General features: G+C 40.2%; 2 protein-coding genes across 2 annotated transcripts; both read right to left on the bottom strand.

Annotated features, from left to right (window-relative positions):
- Nucleotides 1-2838: 2838 nt before the first annotated feature.
- Nucleotides 2839-6516, bottom strand: LOC111229350 (GTPase IMAP family member 7-like). The gene is made up of 3 exons (XM_022755640.1): nucleotides 6158-6516; nucleotides 5895-5966; nucleotides 2839-4202 (listed from the first exon to the last, which is right to left on the bottom strand). The coding sequence occupies exons 1-3, from the start codon at nucleotides 6165-6167 to the stop codon at nucleotides 3271-3273; spliced, it is 1014 nt and encodes a 337-aa protein (XP_022611361.1). The 5' UTR covers nucleotides 6168-6516; the 3' UTR covers nucleotides 2839-3270.
- Nucleotides 6517-6924: 408 nt separating this feature from the next.
- LOC111229319 (GTPase IMAP family member 7-like) lies at nucleotides 6925-9553 on the bottom strand. Its single transcript, XM_022755601.1, has 3 exons — nucleotides 9460-9553; nucleotides 9185-9305; nucleotides 6925-7953 (listed from the first exon to the last, which is right to left on the bottom strand). Exons 2-3 carry the CDS (start codon nucleotides 9276-9278, stop codon nucleotides 7115-7117), a joined length of 933 nt encoding a protein of 310 aa, XP_022611322.1. The 5' UTR covers nucleotides 9279-9305; nucleotides 9460-9553; the 3' UTR covers nucleotides 6925-7114.
- Between the last annotated feature and the right edge of the window lie 11033 nt (nucleotides 9554-20586).

Genomic DNA, 20586 nt, shown 5'->3' with positions numbered 1-20586 from the left:
AAAGTGGCGTGAATGGGCAGAGTCCATGAACACTGTAGGTAATGTTCTGATGACAGCAACAGCAGTCGCTGCTGCAGTTAACCCTGCAGTAGGTGGTCTTGCCATAGTGGTGGAGGAAACAGCACTGGTGGGTAGAATAGGGTCAATTCTGGCAACAGGTGCAGTAACTTCTAAATTTCTCGGAAGGTGGATGAAACCTAAACCAAGGGACAGCTAAGTCATGTCTTAACCAAACTTTTGAGGTAATTTCATTTACTTTTTCATATTACTATTCGATATTCTTTTTTTTTTTTTATCAGGCTTCTTAATTTCATTCATGTAAATTCATATATTAGTCACAGCGTGTCTGCTTTTACTGATGAATTAACCAACATACAATGACAAGTCTGGGGCTGTACACTACATTACTTTGTACAAAATAAACTATTGTAATTTCTCTATTTGATTTGTAAGAATGAAATTAATCAATGTGACAACACATTATTAAAAAGTGTTGTTAGATGTTGTGCCAAAGTCTTTATTACATGAAAATCCCAGTCAAGACAGAAAGAACACTCACACAAGCTGCCCGGGTTATACTAGAAATTCAAGTTCAACCTTTATTCCCACCCTATCCTGTTGTTAAATGGCAGATGTTATTTTATTGTCAAGAGCTTGCTTATTTGCACTGACTGTGTACTTGACTTTTGCACTTTGACTTTAACCTTGATGAATATACTCTTACTCTGGCCAGTATGCCATACTGTCTGTTGATGTCCATAAGTGTTGGTGCTATGTGTGTCTTTGTGTGTGTGTTTATGTATAGCCTCGGTGCATGTCAATTTCCCTATGAGGAACAATAAAGATACTTTGAACTGTTTGTTTCTGTTTGTTTCCTCGTCCTCCCTTGTGTCTCCTCCTCTTCTGTCTGTATGTGTACGTGTGTGTCCGCGGCTTCTTTACTCCTGGCTGCTGTCTCCACTCCACACCTGCGTCTAACCTAAGCTTCGCCCACCCTTTTCATTCATTAAAATACTCCACCTTGTCTTTGTTTGCTTCCGGGTCCGTGTGCATGTGCGTGTTTGGGTTTGGTCCACTGTTTAGGCAGTGGGTTAAATTAATGCACACAGATCCTCAAGCCACAGTTTTCACAAATGGCATAATATCATCTTTCTTCAAATTAAGCCATGGTACCTGCCAGGGTTCTCCTCTGTCACCTTTTATATTCGCACTCTTCCTGGAACCATTAACCATCGCTAAACATCGCTTAATATGAATATAACTGGAGTCGGGGCTGGTGAGGTAGAGCACAGACTCTTCTTACATGCTGATGATTTGTGGCTGAAAACCCTGATGTTGTGGTTCTGTCTACCTCAGACTTTTGGAAATACTTACAAATTAGGCATTGTGTCCTTTTTGATAAAACATTTAACCTCAGTTGTATTACTGGAATCCAGGATCACTTTCTGAAAAGAAGACATAGGCGTACTGGGGCATCAAAATTTTATGAACACATTAGAAGCTCTCATTGCCCATGGTTGACAGGGCAAAAAATTTGTTGAGAAAAGGATATAGGCCAAGGCATTTCAGATGACTGTTGGAAAAACCTTATAGCTACTTGGCATACTTATTCACAGGAGGTGAAATCAAAACTAATACTTAATACTTAATAATCAATAGAAGCTATTTGACCCCCTGCAAACTGGCAGAACTAAAACTAAGTGACAATAACACATGCTGGAGATGTGGAAAAGAAGTGGGCACTCTTGTAAACTTGTTATTCTTCTGTGAAAAGGCAGAAACTATGTGGACAGAGATAGCATTTTTTCTGAATAAGGTTTCAAGAACACATTTGAACAAATCTCCCACTTTGTGTTTATTTGGGTTTTTACGGGTTTAATAATTTTATGCCACTGGAAATCCTCCTCTATGTCCAATTTTAATGAATGGATACAGTCAATGAGTAAAATGGCCTCATATGAACGGGTGACATATAGGCTGTGTGGGAGAGCAGATCTCTTTAATGAAGTTTGGGGCACATTTCTTTCTCAGTTAGAAAAGCAGTGATATGTTTGATGGACAGTTTATGTATATTTCACCTTTTGATAATATCTACTGGTGTCTATGGAGCTGATGGACTGAACACCTGTGGTATCTGGACCAACTGTATTCGAACACAGTGATGATGGATCTCTGTTTGTTTGTTTGTTTGATTGTGTTCTGCTTGTTGCTTGACAAAATGACAGTTTGTAACCAATCTGTATGGTAGATGAATAATTCTGTCAAAAATATCAATAAAAAAAAATTAACAAAATACTTGAGGCTACATCATTTCACCTATTTATCTATATATTTTTATGTGTAATGTGAGTGTTGCTACATCTACAGTTGTTTCATTCCAGTCCTGTACTGTGCAACGACAATAAAGCTGAACCACTGAACTTGAACATTTAGGCATAAAAGGCATTAATTGCTTTATGTGAGTATCTAACTCTTAAATTCTATTATTTCTGATAAACGTGAATGAGAGCTCCAGCTGATGCAGGTTTTGCTTCAAGGTCAACCCATTTGAAACATAGATATCAAACATCAACAGTTCACCATATTATGGCCTGTGTCTTAATCGAGTGTAGTTGGTATGTGCTGGCAGTGATGTAATGGCAGTGTAGTGAGGGGTCCCACTGTTTCCTCACTTAAATGTCATCAATCAGCGGACGCTTACCATTGTCTCTCTTTTCCTCTATAGGGAAGTGAGCTCATAATGTTACTAATTATAAAGTGATGCAAACAGCACATCATAGTTTAAATAAGGAACAGTAAATCATCTGTATGAGTATTTTATTTTAGAAATAATCGCATAAGTTATGAAAATGAAAACTGTGCAAAAATGTATTTACAAACTTCATGAGATCAGCACAATATACTGTATCATTATGACTAACATAATGTATTCAGACTCAAACCGTTTCTCATAAACCAAAAAATATCTGTAACTCATGATGTGGATTTTATAAACTCCAAACATTAAATGATTGAAAAGAAAACAAGTATTGCGTTTCATACCATTTGTTTACTGTCAGCATTAAATTCACATAGTTCTGTTATTGCAATGTTGTGTCAAAACTTTATTACTTTGGCAGCAGAATCCAGAAAACAACATCATCCACTGATTAGTTCTACACAGTAAACAGTAATGTGTGTAATACTAATACAGTATCTGGAATACGTCTACTGTATATTCCAGTGTCACATACTGCAGACGGATGAACTTGTCCTTGTTACTAGACAAAGTTATACCGGAATAGATCTGTTAGGTTTGCATCTTGTGCCCTTCCATATGCAGATGGCAGCTATACCGCCCAATACTCCCAGGACGAGCAGGGGAGCTCCTAGAGCCAGAGCCACTGTGTTGTTAGCTCCCACTGCTATAACCACGCCAGCAAGCACCAACACAACAGCAACAGCCGAAGCCACACGTATATTCTTCTTTCTAACCTTTTTCTCCTTTTCTTTCTCTTTCTCCTTCTTCTCCCTCTCTTCGTCCCACATTTTCCTCTCCTCCTCTTTCTTCTCTTCCTCCTCTTTTTTCTTCCGCTCCTCCTCCTCTCTCAGCTTCCTCTGGGCTTTTTCATACATCTCATTAGTGTAGTGTTTCCCCCCGTTATCCTGCACCATTTCCTTGATCATGGTGATTAGCTCTGTGACCTGTACACGGTCATCTGCATCATTGTTGTTGAAGGCGTGGTATCTGCGCCCAAATGTAATTGAGAGTCGCCGTAGCTCCTTGCATTCCTTCAGAGCATTGTCAGCTTTAGCCTGATCTTTGCAGGTAAACAGCATGATAGTGTACATGGAGGCATCGTCTCCAAAGTTATCCTGGATCCACTTCACAGCATTTCTTTCCTCCTCTGTGAACCTCACTCCAAGCCTGATCACCAGGAGGAAGGCGTGAGGGCCGGGCACCGACATCTTGACGCATTCCTCTATTCTTATTTTTAAGTCTTCCTCTGTGATGCCTGTATCAAACAGACCTGGAGTGTCAGTCACCTGGACTACAGTCCCGTCCACTTCTCCGCTCTCTGTCTCACAGTGTTTGGTCACAGATGCAGAGCTTGGGTCCTCTTTGAAGGCACCTCTCCCAAGGATGGTGTTTCCTGTTGCACTCTTCCCTGATCCAGTCTTGCCCACCAGGACTATCCTCAAGCCTCCAGACAAATCCAGAGCTGTAACAGCAGGAGCAAAATTTTAAAATTAAGTTAAGTTAAAGTGAATTCATTTATCTATTTATTTGTTTTTGCCATGTTTTTGCCACATATATAGCTACCACTTGGGTCACTAAGTTTTAGCTATCTCTTTAAGGGTACCCTGTTGAGCTTTTGACCACTAGTAGCGCCATGGAGCAATGTTTTTACAAGTGGGTCTCTATTTTGTTTGTGGCAAGGAAAAAGGAATAAGACAAGCTAACAAATGTCATATCAGGTAGTTTAAACCCTAATTAGAACAAGTCAAGAAAACTATTGGCAGAATGGCTGAAAATGCACCACAGCTGACAGTTTCATTTAAGTAAAATCCAATGTTAACAGTAGTATAAATGATTCACCTCATTTTATCGGAGCTTGACACGTTTCACTTGGTAACAAACTACAAATACACAAAAAATAAGCAAATTTAGGATTTTTATCTGATTTGACTACAAGGCTAACCAGCTTGGAATAATGCATATAATAATAATAATGCATCAACACTCAGTTGATTAATGGGTGTCTTTCCTGCTCTCCCCATTCTGCTGACTCTGTGAATGCAGCATTACTACCAATACGCATCATGTGGCCAACTGTGGTACTTTAATAAGGGGTAACTTAATAAGTCCACTCAGGGCCAGAAAACATTATAAAAGATGTGTCAGTAAAAATGTTTACAAGACACCTCAAACAGTAAACAATTACTTTTTCTATTATGAACTTCTAAAATGTTTTTTTTTTTTTTACATTTGTTAAGTTTCCTAAAGCTTAGAGGAGGTATTTTCATGTTTGTGATGTCATCACAAAGTAAAGTCTATGTACCAAGGGGGACCCTGTGGGCCGGGTCAGTGGGGGACACACTGATGGACATGTGCAATGGACCACACAACAAGGAAGCAAACCTAGAAACACCAGAACTGCTTTGGCTTGTGCGCTGAGCGAGCAATTTTCATTCAAATGAATGGGCACCATTTTGAAGTCTGGGATCCAATTCCAATCTGTCTATGATTATTAAAATATATTTTAAAAAGATCAGATTTGAAAGTGTTTCATACATGATCTAATAAATTCATCGTGTCTGCTGGACCTCAAGAATACACACATTGTGTGTTGGTGAGATTTTCTCAGGGAGAGCCTGCAACCAATTACTATCTGAGAAAGAGCAGCTGGACCCAAAATCTGTTTATAAACCATTTACTGACATTTACAACTGCAGACTTTTATATTTATTGTAAAAATAAGTGTCTGAAAACTACACATTGTAAAAATGAGACTCTTATTTCTACTGTAAAAATAAAGTAAAGAGAAAACTACACTTCTCTAATTATAAAGTAAAAAAACTACTAAACAATTACATGACTAATAAGCCATTAGATATGCAGTTATAGATGTTATAATATAGGACTGTGTATTTCCCTCAGTCACTGCTGAGCCAAATAAGCCACATATTAAAGAGTAGCTACAAGACAGAGCTAGTAATACTAGAGAAGAATAAACCCCAAAGAGATTTTTCACAATCTGGCAAAGTTGTAACTGATCTATAAGCAATAATAAACCATGTATAAACATTAATAAAGCCATTACCTCAACTTAAGAGGCCTTAATAGAAAGTTGTATACAGATATATATGTCTAGTTACTGAGATTCTGTGAGAGAGACAATGAATGAGCATACCGTCAAAGTTATTGAGACCCCACCCATCAGACCGAGGTAGAGTTTTCTGCTTCTTTTCTCGCAGCGGTATTGCTGTGATATGAAATTATACCATTGAGACACAAAAGAAAATAGATTATTAGTCACTGACATCATTATCAAGGTCTACATTTTTTTCTGTTTCCTTCTTGTACTCTTGTACTCCTGGATTTGTTACATCTTACAATAATCAAAGAATAAATTCTGTTTTATTTTTCAACATTAGGTTAGATAGATTGTCTTACCTTCAGCCATCACTTTGGATCTATCCTTTCCAGTTCCCAGGTGGCCAAATGCGCTGTTCCAGGCCAGAGTGGTGAACTTAGACAAGCTCTGCGGCTTGACTTTCACATTAGTTTTCTGGGAAACTTCTGGAACCTGGGCTATGCACAGGGGGCTTCCTATTTCCTTGTATTGTCTTTAGTTTACTTCTGAAATGTGCATCCCCACAGGGACTGTCCAAAGCTCTCAAAATATGCTGTACAGATCTGTGTATGCATGGCTGCTATGTTTTAAAAAGTGCAATCACAACATGAGAACAGCATTCAGGCTCTTTAACTGATAAACATAGGTAATCTTGCTATAACCATGTAATGAACCCTGGTTGTTTAAAATGGAGGAAACAAGAAAACCTCTAATGTGCATCACATCCTTCCATTGTTGATGTCTCCCCCCATTCAAATCAAAGCATTTTGACATCCATTTGCCTGGACTGAGTATACTCTATTTCAGTTCATTCCATTAAATATCTAAAATATATCCAAAGGTTAGAACTTCTGACCTTACTAATACTGATTCAGTTGTATTTTTTTCTTTGTAAAACACAGATGTTTCTAATATGGTTCTTTTTCTTTTTCCTGATATTACTGTCAAAATGTGACTTTTTGTGTTTAACACATGAGGATTACAGCTCAGAGTGTATTGGATAGTTACACATTTGTTCTTCTCAGCACATTCAATTTGAAATAAAATAATGGATAAAAATATGATCATAAATGAATTCCAGGAGAACTAAACTGAGCTTCAGACTTTATTGAAAAATGTTTTTAGCCCATACATACATATATAGAGAAAGTTATGATTTACTCAAGATTTAGGTAACAGGCATCGTAGTAGAGGCTCCTGTGAACCAGAAATGACTTGTTTCAGGTTTAGCCATTATGTATTGCTTCTTGCTGATTTTTGTGTCACAGGCTAGATAATTAAGTAAACATACTCATAGTGCAATTAAAACCTTCAGTGAGTCCAAGTGCTGCACCAGCTGTCAGAAGAGCATATGAGGAAAGATACGCTCCTGCGCCAAAAAGTCCCAGGGCAGCCAAACCTGCCATTTTACACCGACCAATCCTTTCTCCCTCCTTTTTGATCCTCTCTTCCTCTTGCCTACTTCTTCGCTCTTCCTCCCTCCTGTCCTCCTCAAGTTTCTTCTGGGCTTTCTGGTACATCTCATTGGTGTAGTGACTTCCTCCATTGAACACCACCATTTCTTCTATCTTCTCTAAAAGTTTTCTGACCTGCGTTCTGTTTGGTCTCTGGTCATTGATCAGTGAATGGTATCTTCCTCCACACTGGTTTATCAGTGTTTGTAGATGTTCGCTTTCTGCTACATACTTCTTCAAAGATTTATCCTCCAGCAAGTCAGCATGTGTAAACAGGACTATGGTATATCTGTCTGCATCTGGGCCAAAATTATCCTGGATCCACTTCACAGATGCCTTCTCCTCCTTTGTGAATCTTGACTTCAGACTGATCACTAACAGAAAAGCATGGGGTCCAGGAACTGAGTGATTAACACACGCCTCAATATCTGCTTTCACTTCTTCTGTTGTTTTCTTCGTGTCAAACAGCCCCGGGGAGTCGATGACAACAATGTTACCGTCACCATCTTTTACCTTCCCTATTTGACATTCTTGAGTCACAGACTCAGGAGACATTTCCTCCTTAAAGGCACTTTGCCCAAGGATGGTGTTTCCAGAAGAACTCTTTCCTGATCCAGTTTTTCCAACCAGAACGAGTCTCAGGTCTTCCAGATGTGTAGAATCTATCAACAATAAATGAAACACTGGTGTCAAAATTTCCAACAGCCCATTTCAGGAAGTGTTTGTTTGTTTGTTATTGATAAAATTACACTTGACTGTTTTGATTTGAAAAATAATGAGTGTGTGGATGGATGCAGATGTAACTGTGTATTGTCATTCACTGGTTGGCATACTGAAGTCTCACTCTATAAATTCACAACAGTTACAGAATGTTAGCTTGGCTTAGCAAAGGCTAACAAAGGTTACTAGCATTACTGAAAAGTTTTTAGTTTAGTTTGTTTGACCCAATGAGGAAAGAGAGATTAAATCACATACATCTATGGCCCAATAAAGTTATTCCCGTTGTGGTCTTTGATCAAAACACAACATGCACTTGAAATAAAGGTGATGCTACCTAAGTAGCATTAGCTAGCTAGCTAACTTTGTAAGTGTTAGCATGCCAGCAAAAATGCTTTGGCTATTGTTGTGAGATAGAGAGCCAAAGTCATGACATCACGTCCCACATAACAAAATGAAACTTCTGGCCCAACATGCCTGGATGGTCGGCCTAAGTCTGGCCCAAATACTTTCACATCTAGGCTTATTATTCTCCAGTGTTGACAGCCAGGAAGATTTTCAGTTTGTTCCAGAATTGGTCAAGATGTGGAAGTAGCATCTGACAGTCACACTGTTTGTAGGCCAGACTTGGGCCAAGCCAGACATATACTGAGCCAGAAGGAACACAATATTTGGCCCAAATATTTGCCAGAATATTTTTCTATGTCGTCGGGGATAGCCTCTGTTCCACGAGCTTCAGTAACTCTGCAATCTCTCCTTCAGCTTTTCGTTCATCAGTCTTTATGGAAAAAAAAAAAAGTGTGCTCCTGGGTTTTACCTTCTCTATTCTGAGACAATTACCTGCACTGGCTCGTGTAGTTTTATGACGATAGTTAGGTCCAGTCACATATAGCTAACTGAGAGTGTCTAGGCACCAGTTTATTAAGTTAAACTATATAGGCTACCAAGCCACGAATAAGGACATACAATAAAGTAAAATGAGATTGTGAAAGTTAACAATAGAGGGAAACACAATCTTATCTATTTATTTATTTTATCAACTGATCATAGATGAAATCAGTTATATTTTCTACATTTCTGATAACAATTTCCTAAATACTGTCATATAAGGGCTCCATATATTTTATTCTTCTCTCATGACAAACATGCAACATTGATTCCTTTTATATCACATACCTTTGTGTTTATCTTGGCAGTGAACTCCTTGATCACATAATGTGACCAGCACAAGCAGGATGCAATCCAGGATCCAAGCTCTTCCTCGCAACATCTTTTTAACTGGAATCTCTGTCAAAACCTTCACAAAAAACATTTAAAGAACATCTATCAAAGCAGGTAACAGTGAAAACACGAGGCTCAAAGAGGAAATTGTATATAAATGGTGATATAATTAAGCAATGTAGACAAAGCTTTCTCCCCATTCTTCTTACATTTAAATATGTTTGACCTACCTTCAGCTGTGTCTCTTCAGCTGTATGTGTTGGCAGGTGGAGAGCTTCTTTAATAGCACAACAAGCACATGGTCACATGTAACACTGAACCTAATTGTCGATTTTGTGGAAAAGGAAACTTAAACCAACAACAAACCTCCCCCTGGCAGGTTAAAAGAAAGACAGAGCCATCCTCTGGTGACAGGAGGAATGGCATGAATCTCACTGTGTGTGTGTGTGTGTGTGTGTGTGTGTGTGTGTGTGTGTGTGTGTGTGTGTGTGTGTGTGTGTGTGTGTGTGTGTGTGTGTGTGTGTGACTAGACAAACCAAGCATTTATTCCCCATAGCACAAGTATGTCATATCCAGGTGACTGTGACAGATCAGGGGCTTCACTACAGTGATGGGGAGCCAAGTCCATCTTGCTTGTATTATTCATGAGAGCCGGGGATGTCTCGTTGGCACGCTGCTTTGGCACAGCACAGATAGCACAGCAGCAAAATAATGGGAAGCTATAGCTGACTGCTGTGTCATCAGCATCACAGTCTTGTAGCGGCACCTAGTGCTTGCTGTATGAAAACTACATTTCTGGGAGAAGTACAGCCTTACTCTTTTAAGATTTTTTTTTTTTTGTAGCTCAGTTCATGCATGTCTTCTCAGATTACTTCAGTGTCAAACTGTTCCCATTTTTTTTTTAATATATATATATATGTATATATATATATATATATATATATAAACATAAAGGCAACACTGAAGACTGTGGCTTCATGAATTGTGAACTAAAACTTTGTTGAATCAGAATTAACTGAATGAATCACGTAAAAAAATGACAATACTCCCTCTGGTAATTTAATGAAAGTACAGTGGAAGCAAACAAGACTGTGATGAAAAAGGGAGTAACTATTGGGAATTTTAGAGGGGAGGAGCATTGTACATTAAGCATCTTTGTAAATATGTTTGGGGAAAATGGTCTTAAGATTGTGCTGATCCTATATAGTATTACACACAGTTATGATATAAAAATCTACAGTTTTAGACAGCTATAGCAATAGACAGTTTTACTCACCAAACTGGAGGAGAACAGTGTAGTTTTGGGGTTGGAAACTCAAAGAAAAGCATTACAAATCTCTGAATAACGTGGACACTTATGGATTACAGTGACATAGTTATAGGGGACAGTTATTAGGTAAGTGTGCCTCAACAGAAAATCTGGTGTCCACATGACAAGAGCTGCTATATCGATGCCCGGTTGTTACTCCCTCGTTCCCCATAGTCATGTTTTCTTCCAGCACAAGGAATCAGTAAATGTTTCATTAGCACCTGGTTCATACAACAAAATTACAAACAAAAATGTGGGATGCATTATAAAGTGTTAACAACAAAACTGAGATGGATCTATACTTCTGAAAATTTGCTCCCAGCATTCATCCATTTTTGTGACTTAAAGTTAATTGAATTTCAAATTTTCAACACAAAACCATATAATAATAAAACCAATAACACAATCCACAGACAGAAGAAAGAAAAAAAAATGAAATAAAAGAGGTAAAAAATTAACTAATGCTAAAGGATATTTAAAAACTAATGATAATAACAACATAAACATTAAACAAATGTAAACTAAAATAAAACTATTAACATGACATGTTAGATCAATTTTAAAAGTGTCCATATAAATATATAAATATATAAACAAGAGCTGTGCACACTAAAGACAAAGTGTCTGTGATACCCTCATGGACTTTGGTCCCAAAGGACTGTACCTTCAAGCATGACCACAGTGTACGGTATAAGTCCCCCACCTTTAAGTCCTTTAAGTGTAGCTATTGACTCATATTGCACTTTGAAATATGCACTGAGTGTCTTACTGTTCTTATTGTGTTATTTATTTTAAAAATGTGGTTATTGTGTCCTCATACTGTATTTTGTGCTGTCTAGTGTCCTCTCATTGTCTTTCAATATACTGGGTCCCTGTATTTTCTGTATTCTGTAATTTTTCGTGGTGTGTCTGTTTGTTAAATGTAGGACTACAATTAGCATTTCGCTAAATCTGCAACCATCTTTTCATTTCTTGTAAATGATCAATGTCATTGCATATTGTCCCCTTGTTAACTTTAGAGTTTCATCTCCAACAGTCTGATGTTCCTTCAAACTCAGTCTGAATAACCTGCGAGGGTACCAGTAAAATCAGTGGAAGATTTTGAATCGTATTAACCTTATTACGATATTTTTAGAAACTTTGCAACATTTTTTGCTGAATGGGGAAAACGAAGTTTCTGTAGACCGTTGCAACTGTAACTGCTCTCCATCAGCTACCTACTTTTACACACTGACCCACATACAAATGGAGAATAAATGAGAGTGGAGGCCACTGTGTGAGGGTGTTGCAATCAGTTCCAAATATGATTAATATGGGCAATATGACAGTACTTATATTATGAATAAATATATATTATTAACTGTAATAGATTTTGCATACTGATTAGAGTGTGGTAAATATTCCTTTAATGCCTGGGTGCTTTAGGTTCCTGTGGGCAATGCTGTAGATCAATTGTTGGAGGACTAGTGAAGTACTTTTGTTTGAAGCTTTACTGATCAATATTTGAAAAAATGGAAAGGTTAAGCTTTGGCAGTTTCTAACACCATGCACAAATGCACATTGACAGACGCACACAAGTGCAGTTGCTGCCCAAACTTTCACACAACTGACTGTGATTGGCTAATTAGACTGATTAACTCAGGGTGTTTTTTTGGGTTTTTTTTTTTTTTTTACTGTTGTCCATGTTGTTCTTCTAGCAGGATGAAATCACAGTCAATCAGCTTCTGTGAGGGCCGAACACGTGACCTTTGTACAGAGGAATGTGTGTCACCCGTGGAACGCTGCAGGAGAACAGAACAGCAGAACTAGAACGCGCCGCTGTTCTGCCGCCTGTGACATCACAATGGAACAAGTGCAGATCTACAGGTGCACACAGTCCTGGCCTCATTCCCACATCAACCATTAGAGAGGTAAGACCATTATTCAGCTGGGACCAAATGTTTCTGTTTTAACTTGAATTTATCTGTTTAATAGAACTGTATCATGCTGAAGAATAAGTATGTTTACTTTCCATGTGTTTATCAGTTGAGTAAATGACTTAATTCATTAGTTACATTGCAAACATTTGCTTTAATTGTGGCCCCAGTTGCATTTGTTCAAACTGGACTGAATTTAGTCCGTTTTTTTTTTGCACAAGAGCAAAATTCACATCGACTGAACGGTTTCTAGTCCTTTCACTTGTGACACTGTGCAGTTTCTCTTACATAAAATAAAACAAAACACAGAGATTATTTAATGTTTATTTGACTAAGTATGATTCCTTTATTCTTTTTTCTAATTTAAATTTTTTGTTTTTCCTGCATATTGTTTGCTGATGAAAAAAATATCATTCATGTTGCTGAAAAATCTTGAACTAATTGTGAGATTATTAACACCAATAGTGGTTTTATTATTATTATAATTATAATTATGAGTATTATTAGTATTATTACTGTAACAACATTTGGCAGCAGTACAAGTTTTTTTTTAAGTGACATCTTTTGCAGCAGCTTTTACATGTTTGTTTATCATGTACAGAGTCATGTCAAGTATTGATGGGAGAAATGCTTCTCAGTTCACTTTGGTTGAGTAAGAGTTTAGTTAAAGAACCTGCTGAGCATGTTTGTGTTGTGTGTGTTTGTGTCTGCAGTTTTTCGTCGTCGGTTAGTGAGAGTACTACAATGTCCTGTTCTGTACAACCATCATTTTCGAGACCCTGGTCTCTTGGAGATTTGTGCTCCTCCTTAAAAAGAAGGAAGTGCAACCGAAGAGCTGCGAGATCTGGGTATCTGGCAGACGATGCCAATACCCCGCGTGATTCCACCTGGCAGGATCCCGGCCCTTCGGCTTCCCAACATAAGACTGAACAAAGGGGTGAGAGCCCTTTGTTTCTGTCCGATCTTTACACCTGTGAGGATGACGATGGCCCTTCATCCCGTCCGAACATCGACAAAGGTCCCACCAGACCAAGGGCCGAGGTAACATCTGGCAAATATGATCAGCCTGTTGTTGCCTGGGAGACGAGAGAGGAGATGGAGGAGAGAGAGAAGGAGGAGAGAAAGATGCAAAAGAAGGAGGATAAAGAGAGACAGAAGGAAAAGAAGGAGGAGAGAAAGAGGAAGGAGAAAGAGGAGAAGGACAGACAGAAGGAAGAGAAGGAGGAGAGAAAGAGAAAGGAGAAAGAGGAGAAGGAGAGACAGAAGGAAGAGAAGGAGGAAAGAGAGAGACAGGAGAAGGAGGAGAAGGAGAGACAGAAGATGTTGAAGAAGGAAAGAAAGAGACAAGATAAGGAGGAGAGGAAGGAAATGGAGAGGCAGAGGAAGGAGAGAAAGGAGAGAGCAAAGCAGGCAAAGAAGGAGAGAAGGCGTCGCAAGAAGGAGAGGAAAGAAATGGAGAAGATGGGCATAAGGGAGAGGAAAAGGCAAAAGAAAGAGGAGAAAGAGAGACAGAAGAAGGAATTTAAAAGTATGGGGAAGGAGGAGAGGGAGCAAATGAAGAAGGAGGAAAAGGAGAGAAAGGAGATAGAAAAGCAGGCAAAGAAGGAGAGAGAACGTCTCCATAAGGAGAAGAGAGAAATCCGAGAGAGGCAACAGAAAGAGCAACAGAAGAGGGAGGAGGAGAGAGAAAGTGGAGAAAGACAAAAGCAGGAGGAGGAGACTCCAAAGATGAGCTGGCTCTCCAGACTGTACATGTGGTTGATCAACAGCCAGAGAACCCAAGTCGTCCGAGCCATCAACCGGACGTATGAGACGGAGTGGTTCATCTCGCTCAACAGTAAGAAACTCAACACTCACACAGAAGCATGCATCGCCTCCTATTGGCTACACACACAGTCACTTTAAAGTCTTATAACTCATGTTTGACATTAAGCCAATTAATAAGCAAGTTAATTAATGTTAATTACATGACTAACAAAAAACACTCTAGTGGCTAGTTACTCTTCTGCAGATTAAACTTTACATTAAAACACATACAGTGTGATAAGTTTCTAAAGTGAACTGTTAAAGAACAAATGTTTCCCCGTGTCATGTTGAAGATGTTGGAGTTTTCCCTCCAAATTGCTGAGATGGTTTTGTTTCCATATTGTGTAAGGATCAGAGAGGTTTTTTAATCCTAAATACAATCACCAGAGGTAAAACGCTAATGTTAGGCCCTAAACCAACTACACCACGGTCACATGACTTCAGCTTAACCACTAAACTTCAACTTGTAGTTTGATTCAGCTCTTCTGACCTCTTCTACAAAAGCCTTTCCTAATAGTTTGTTTAAACACAACAAGTCTGTAAAGGTGGACTGGAGAGTACATCGGTTTTCATGTTCGACTCTGTAGTCTCATTTAGACACTTCTTACAACCAGCCTTTTTAAAGAAAAGCTTAAAGAAATGAGGACTGGGGTATTTACTGATGTGCTTTATGTAGTAACATAAAATGTGAAAATGTTTTGAGCTTCACCACCTTCATTAAAACCCATGACTCTAACCTCTCTTATGTTAGTATCAGGTCACACAGTGCAGCAGCTGGTGCACAGGATGATTCGGCAGCAGTCCATAAGGATTCGCCTGCTCAGAATCTTGAGGGCATTAGACCAGGACGAAGCAATGGTGGAGGAGAGGGAGCAAAAGAGGAGGGCAAGACAGATAAAAACCCGCAGAGAGGTAAATAGAAAAAGAAAGACCAAGTCTGTTTACTCGCAGGCAAAAAAAGCGTTCAGGTCACAAAATCGTGTCCACGTGCCTGAGCAAGGGGAGGCAAAGATCTGCAAGCTGCACTAAACGGGGGTTGGCGTCATGCAGCATTTAGACTGACAATGCAGGAGCTCCTCAACAGTTTTCCCAGTGTTGGAGAGCTCAGCTGAAAAGGGGGGGGGGGGGCAGCAGGAGGAACGAGGGGAGGATGAGGAAAGAGAAAATCGAGAGATCTTCTCCTGACCCCCCCGCCCCTTCAGCTGATTCACTGTCACACCTCACAGTTAACCCTCCAGTCCCTCATGGTACCACAGAGGATCACTCAAACCTCACATGCTTCATGTGCTTCCACAACACCTGGAGAACCTGTCAGTAGAGGATCTCGCTCTGCAGAGCTGCATGAAACCTGGGGACTGGAGAACATGTGACACAGCTTATCGCACTGAGCTCCCGAACACTGGGAGAACAGGGTTAGGGTCAGGGCTGTTGAGGGGCTCCTGCATTGCCATTCCATAACAACAACAACTGCTCAACAGCAACCACATTACACCGCTCAAACATTTAACATGGTTTTTATTCAACCTACACTGTGGTAACACCCAGAAACAAAAACCATGTGATGTCTCTTAACTCCTGGAGGTAACGTACTCTACAGTCCTACTTCCATATCTTGCAGTTTTGTTTTTTACAACTACTAATACAGTGAGGAGACAGGGGAAGTCCTCATGCAAGATGTGGCATGGACTCCCAAACTTGTAGTAGCTAAATACTGTACAAAGTAAAGCTAAGTGGAGCTAGCTAATTAGCTGAACTTCCTCTAAAAAAAAAACACGTCTTACAATAAGGATGAGGATTTTGAAATAATAACATGGAGGCTCTGCAGAACTGCTGGACCAAGGTGACAAAACTTTCATTGCTTCCCACATTGTTGAAACCTAACCTAACCTAACCTAACCTAACTTAACCTGACCTAACCTAACCTAATTTCACCTGTTACAGTCTAACCTAACTTGTAGCTTCACCTAGCCTCTCTTTACCCAATTTAACATAGCCTAGGCTAACCTCAACTAATCAACCTGAACTAATCTAACCCCTCAAAGTGGGGTGTAGCCGGTGTCCCATGACTCACGGCTGATCCACTCAGCGTGGCGAGTGCACAGTCTTTGAGATCAAAGGTCATCGCACCTTTCACCTTGTTGCATAATCTCATGTGACTGAACAGCAATTTGTCCTTTTTAGGAAGTTAGACACTGGTCTCTCAGGCCACCTGACTAGTTAGCTTGTTGGTCTCTCAGTCTTTTCAGGGCAGATACCTAAATTTTAATATATATTTCACCTGAGGAAGGTGAATGAGGCAACTGGGGAGAATCCTGAGTCTCATGAGTGTTGATCCTGCACCACTCAGGTCAGGCATGTTCAGATCCTACTAAAGTCTGCTGTTGATACGTTCCCACTTGTTAAACAAAACCAAAAGGGTCGAGTATGGAAGACTGTTCAACCTATGACGGGTAAGATCCCCCTGCTGAACCTCGGGACGACCTAAGACAGGTACAGCCACGAGTACTTGACCTCAACACCGCTGTGAGCAGGCACAGTGTGCGAGAACACTGTGACAGTGTTTTTGTTCAGTGTGGGAAAAGACACAGGCAGGCAGGTATGGAAGACTGGTTCGCCTATGACGGGTAAGATCCCCCCTGCAGAGCTTGGGGACAACCTAAGGCAGGCACAGCCACGACTACCTGGCCTCATTGGCATTATGAGCAGGCACATTGCACAACGACATGCCACATGTTCTTGCACAAAAATTGCAAGACTTGATTTCACAGCAGACTTAGGTGAAATCCTACTAAAGTCTGCTGTTGATACGTTTCCATTTGTTAAACAAAACCAAAAGGGTCGAGTATGGAAGACTGTTCAACCTATGACGGGTAAGATCCCCCTGCTGAACCTCGGGACGACCTAAGACAGGTACAGCCACGAGTACTTGACCTCAACACCGCTGTGAGCAGGCACAGCGTGCGAGAACACTGTGACAGTGTTTTTGTTCAGTGTGGGAAAAGACACAGGCAGGCAGGTATGGAAGACTGGTTCGCCTATGACGGGTAAGATCCCCCCCCCCCTGCAGAGCTTGGGGACAACCTAAGGCAGGCACAGCCACGACTACCTGGCCGCGTTGGCATTGTGAGCAGGCACATTGCACAACAACATGCCGCATGTTCTTGCACAAAAATTGCAAGACTTGATTTCACAGCAGATTTAGGTGAAATCCTACAGAGCTGAATGACTATAAAGATGATGATGACCTTGAGTGGTGGCAGCTCATTGATACCTGGGACTAGGAGAGACAACCCATCACTGCCCTTTGGTACACCTTCCTCAGGGTCTGCTGCCCTTGAAAAAACATGAGAAAAATGAAGTCTTGAATCTTTATTGGTAGTATTTGACCAACAAGTCATTATACACAAAGTAGATTATTAGTAATAGTAATCAGAACGTAATGGTTAATGGTCAAGGTATGAGGTTAAGGTTAATGGTTTAGGTTAGTGAAAGATCAGGAAGAGAACACAATCCCTGTGGTACCAAACTCAGATGGTATGCACAACTGAACACTATCCCATCCCAACTTCCTCCCTAAGAGGATTTGCGGTGGTGGTTGTGAATTCATCTGAACTTTAAATGCTATCCTGCGCATGTGGACGATGCAGAAGTCACCTTTCAGTTGCTAAGGTGTTTCAGGTGGTTGCTGTCGGCAGGTGGTTGCTACATACTAATGATGAATGACATACCTCATCACAAGAGGTAATTTGCATCGGAAAATGTTTAATTATCATTTTGCAGCTTGAAAAAACCTTTACTGCGCCGTACTCCACGGAGAGTTTATCCGTTTAAAACTTTCCTTCCTCCACCTGACAATTCTGTAGTCAAGGCCAGTTGCTCCAGGTTTTACTGATACACGTGTCTGTGAATAGTCAGAACAAAGTGCTGCCTCCTAGTCCTCATCCTCTAATGAATCTAGAATCTCCTTGCTGCTTCATCAAACTCCTCTCAAACCGTAATATTCGCCTCTTCAACCTGAAGGCTTCCTCCAACGCTGGTGTCCACCACCAGTTTCACCAAGTGTCTTCTGGCTACCTCCACAATGAAAAGTGTTGAAATGGCTCGCTACTACTTCCTTTCCTCCACATTCTTTAGTGTTCAAGAAAATGTCTCCGTTGTCTCCTCTGCACCTGCAGACCTAGTTTGACCAGTGAAACCCTAATTAGTTTTTGCTTGGTGTCTCCCTCCTGTCGGCACGTTAAAGCCTCCGATGTGATATGTTTTTCTGGGTGTCCCTCCTGCTCAGAGAATTTTATATTGCTCCTCAGTCTGCCAGTTTATCAAGATGCTGATACCTGTCGGACAGCTGTTAATATCACCCATGATGTCTTTCCTCCAACAATTTACCTGAGCTTATTTGTCGCCTTCCCAAACTCCCCCCACACTCAGCCATTTATTTTGACAACCACAAACTCTCAGCAAACCTCCCCTGTGGTTTAAAGCAAGCAGGTACTTCCTGGAACAGGCCTGACGCCACGCCTCTGTTAACTGTACCCTGAGTCCTTTCGCTCTGCTACTCCTGCTGTCCCTTTGTCCTGCTGACACAGTGATAAAACTCTGCCTGAGTTTAGATCCAGCAGAATACACCTGAGAAGTTGTCCCGGTGTTTCCACTGCACCTATTTTGTCTTGGTTAACTGGACCACGGCCTCACGTTATTATTGTTGCTTTATGTCTCCCTCCAAGTCTCATGTCTCTGCTCAGCATAGAAATTTAACTGCCTTCAAACTCTATCACCTGCCAGACCAAAGAGTTCATCTGATCTGCACATACCAAAGAAGTTTATTCTGAGTAAAAACAAAAACAAAGAAACATAAATCTGTGTCTCCTCTGCTCCTGAACATCAATGGAAAAAGCTTCCAACACTGGACCATGTCCATCAGATGATCCCAACTCTTGTTAGCACATTGAAGCTTCTCTTGACTAGTGTCAATATTTTTTTAATCACTTTGTGAGCAAAACCCTCTGTAAACAAACTGCTCATTAGTCCACTTCTCCGCCCTGTGTCCTCAGTCTCAGGAACTTCACCTAAACTTGTTCATGGCCTCCAGACCGCAGCTTTTGCTTCTAAAGCTACTGATATCTGTCCATCAGTCTGTCCTGAGAACAGCCTTGACCCCTGCCTCCTCATCTCTAGTGTTTCCACTCACTGTGGCCTCATCAAGCTCCTCCTGAACCCCCCAAGACAGCAGAGGTGCAGCGACAGCCTGCTGCCAGTTCAACCCTCTAATGTATATTTTAGATAAATGAAAATGTTTGAGTGATTTAACTCAACACTGTATCTGAAAATCTATTTTCTTTCTTATCTTTTCCCCCTCAATGTGAGGTGTTGATAAAAGTGGAGGGGTCATGCCCCATTTTAATCTCTAATATCTTTTAATCTCAGAGATTTAATTAAATCATTTTACAAAAAAGAAGAAGAAAATAAAAGGAAAAAAATAAATAAATGTAAGACACATGTTGAAAATAACAAAGATTGGATTGGTGAAGATTATCTCTATCACATCGTTTGTCTTCACAAACCTTTTGTACATAAAGAATTGTACTTTACTCCTGAATTCACTGGCATCCCATTGTTTACCTTTAAAAACATTTTTTCACATGATATTATCATCTTGTTCATTATTCTTTGTTCCTGTACCTGTAACACAGTCGGCCCAGTTTGAAATATCCTGGCTCATTTGGTTCAAGCTTTAAGAGAGCCACAGTTCAACCTAACTCTACCTAATGTATTTTAAGCCAAATATCTTTAGTTACATCATTTAAAACCCATATTCTTGTTGCTAACGAGGTTGGCAGATTTAGAAAGTAAGTCCCAATTAATACAAACTACGATGACTTACGATTGTCAACTCTTCACGAATTGATTTGACAAAACTCTGAATCCCTCTGGTGTACAGCAAAGACCTGGAGATGTTGTGTGTTAACTGTATGTGAGCTAACATTGTCTCAGGAGCTCGTTAACACAGGTGATCTAGAGGCATTATCCAGTGTGCAGACGACACTGTGGTGACAGACAGAGATCCAGCTGCTGGTGAGGTGGTGGGCTCAGATACATCTGGCTCACAACATCCAGTCAACACCTCCAAGAACATACTCTGTCTCTGAGGCTCCTGGTTAACCTCTGCTTCTGCACCACAGAGAGATGATGATGATGATGTTGATGATGAAAATAAATAATGTACAACAGAAGCTGAATTACTGCTTGTTTTTCTCCATAACTTCAATTTGTCAAAGTTTTAAATGATTTATTTATATACAGATGGGTAACAAATTCAGATGATGTGA

This window comes from Seriola dumerili, unplaced genomic scaffold (genome assembly GCF_002260705.1).
Source record: "Seriola dumerili isolate Sdu_G_001 unplaced genomic scaffold, Sdu_1.0 BDQW01000230.1, whole genome shotgun sequence".
NCBI lineage: Eukaryota > Metazoa > Chordata > Actinopteri > Carangiformes > Carangidae > Seriola > Seriola dumerili.
Note: the sequence above shows the minus strand (reverse complement) of the source record. Positions and strands in the feature narration are given on the sequence as shown.

Coding starts and splice junctions, on each gene's coding strand:
- LOC111229350 (XM_022755640.1), bottom strand. Junction 4,203..5,894: donor GGGTCTCAATAACTTTGACG/GTATGCTCATTC, acceptor CTGCTGTTACAG/CTCTGGATTTGTCTGGAGGC.
- LOC111229319 (XM_022755601.1), bottom strand. CDS start 9,278: ATGTTGCGAGGAAGAGCTTGGATCCTGGATTGCATCCTGCTTGTGCTG. Junction 7,954..9,184: donor CTGCCAAGATAAACACAAAG/GTATGTGATATA, acceptor TATTGTTGATAG/ATTCTACACATCTGGAAGAC.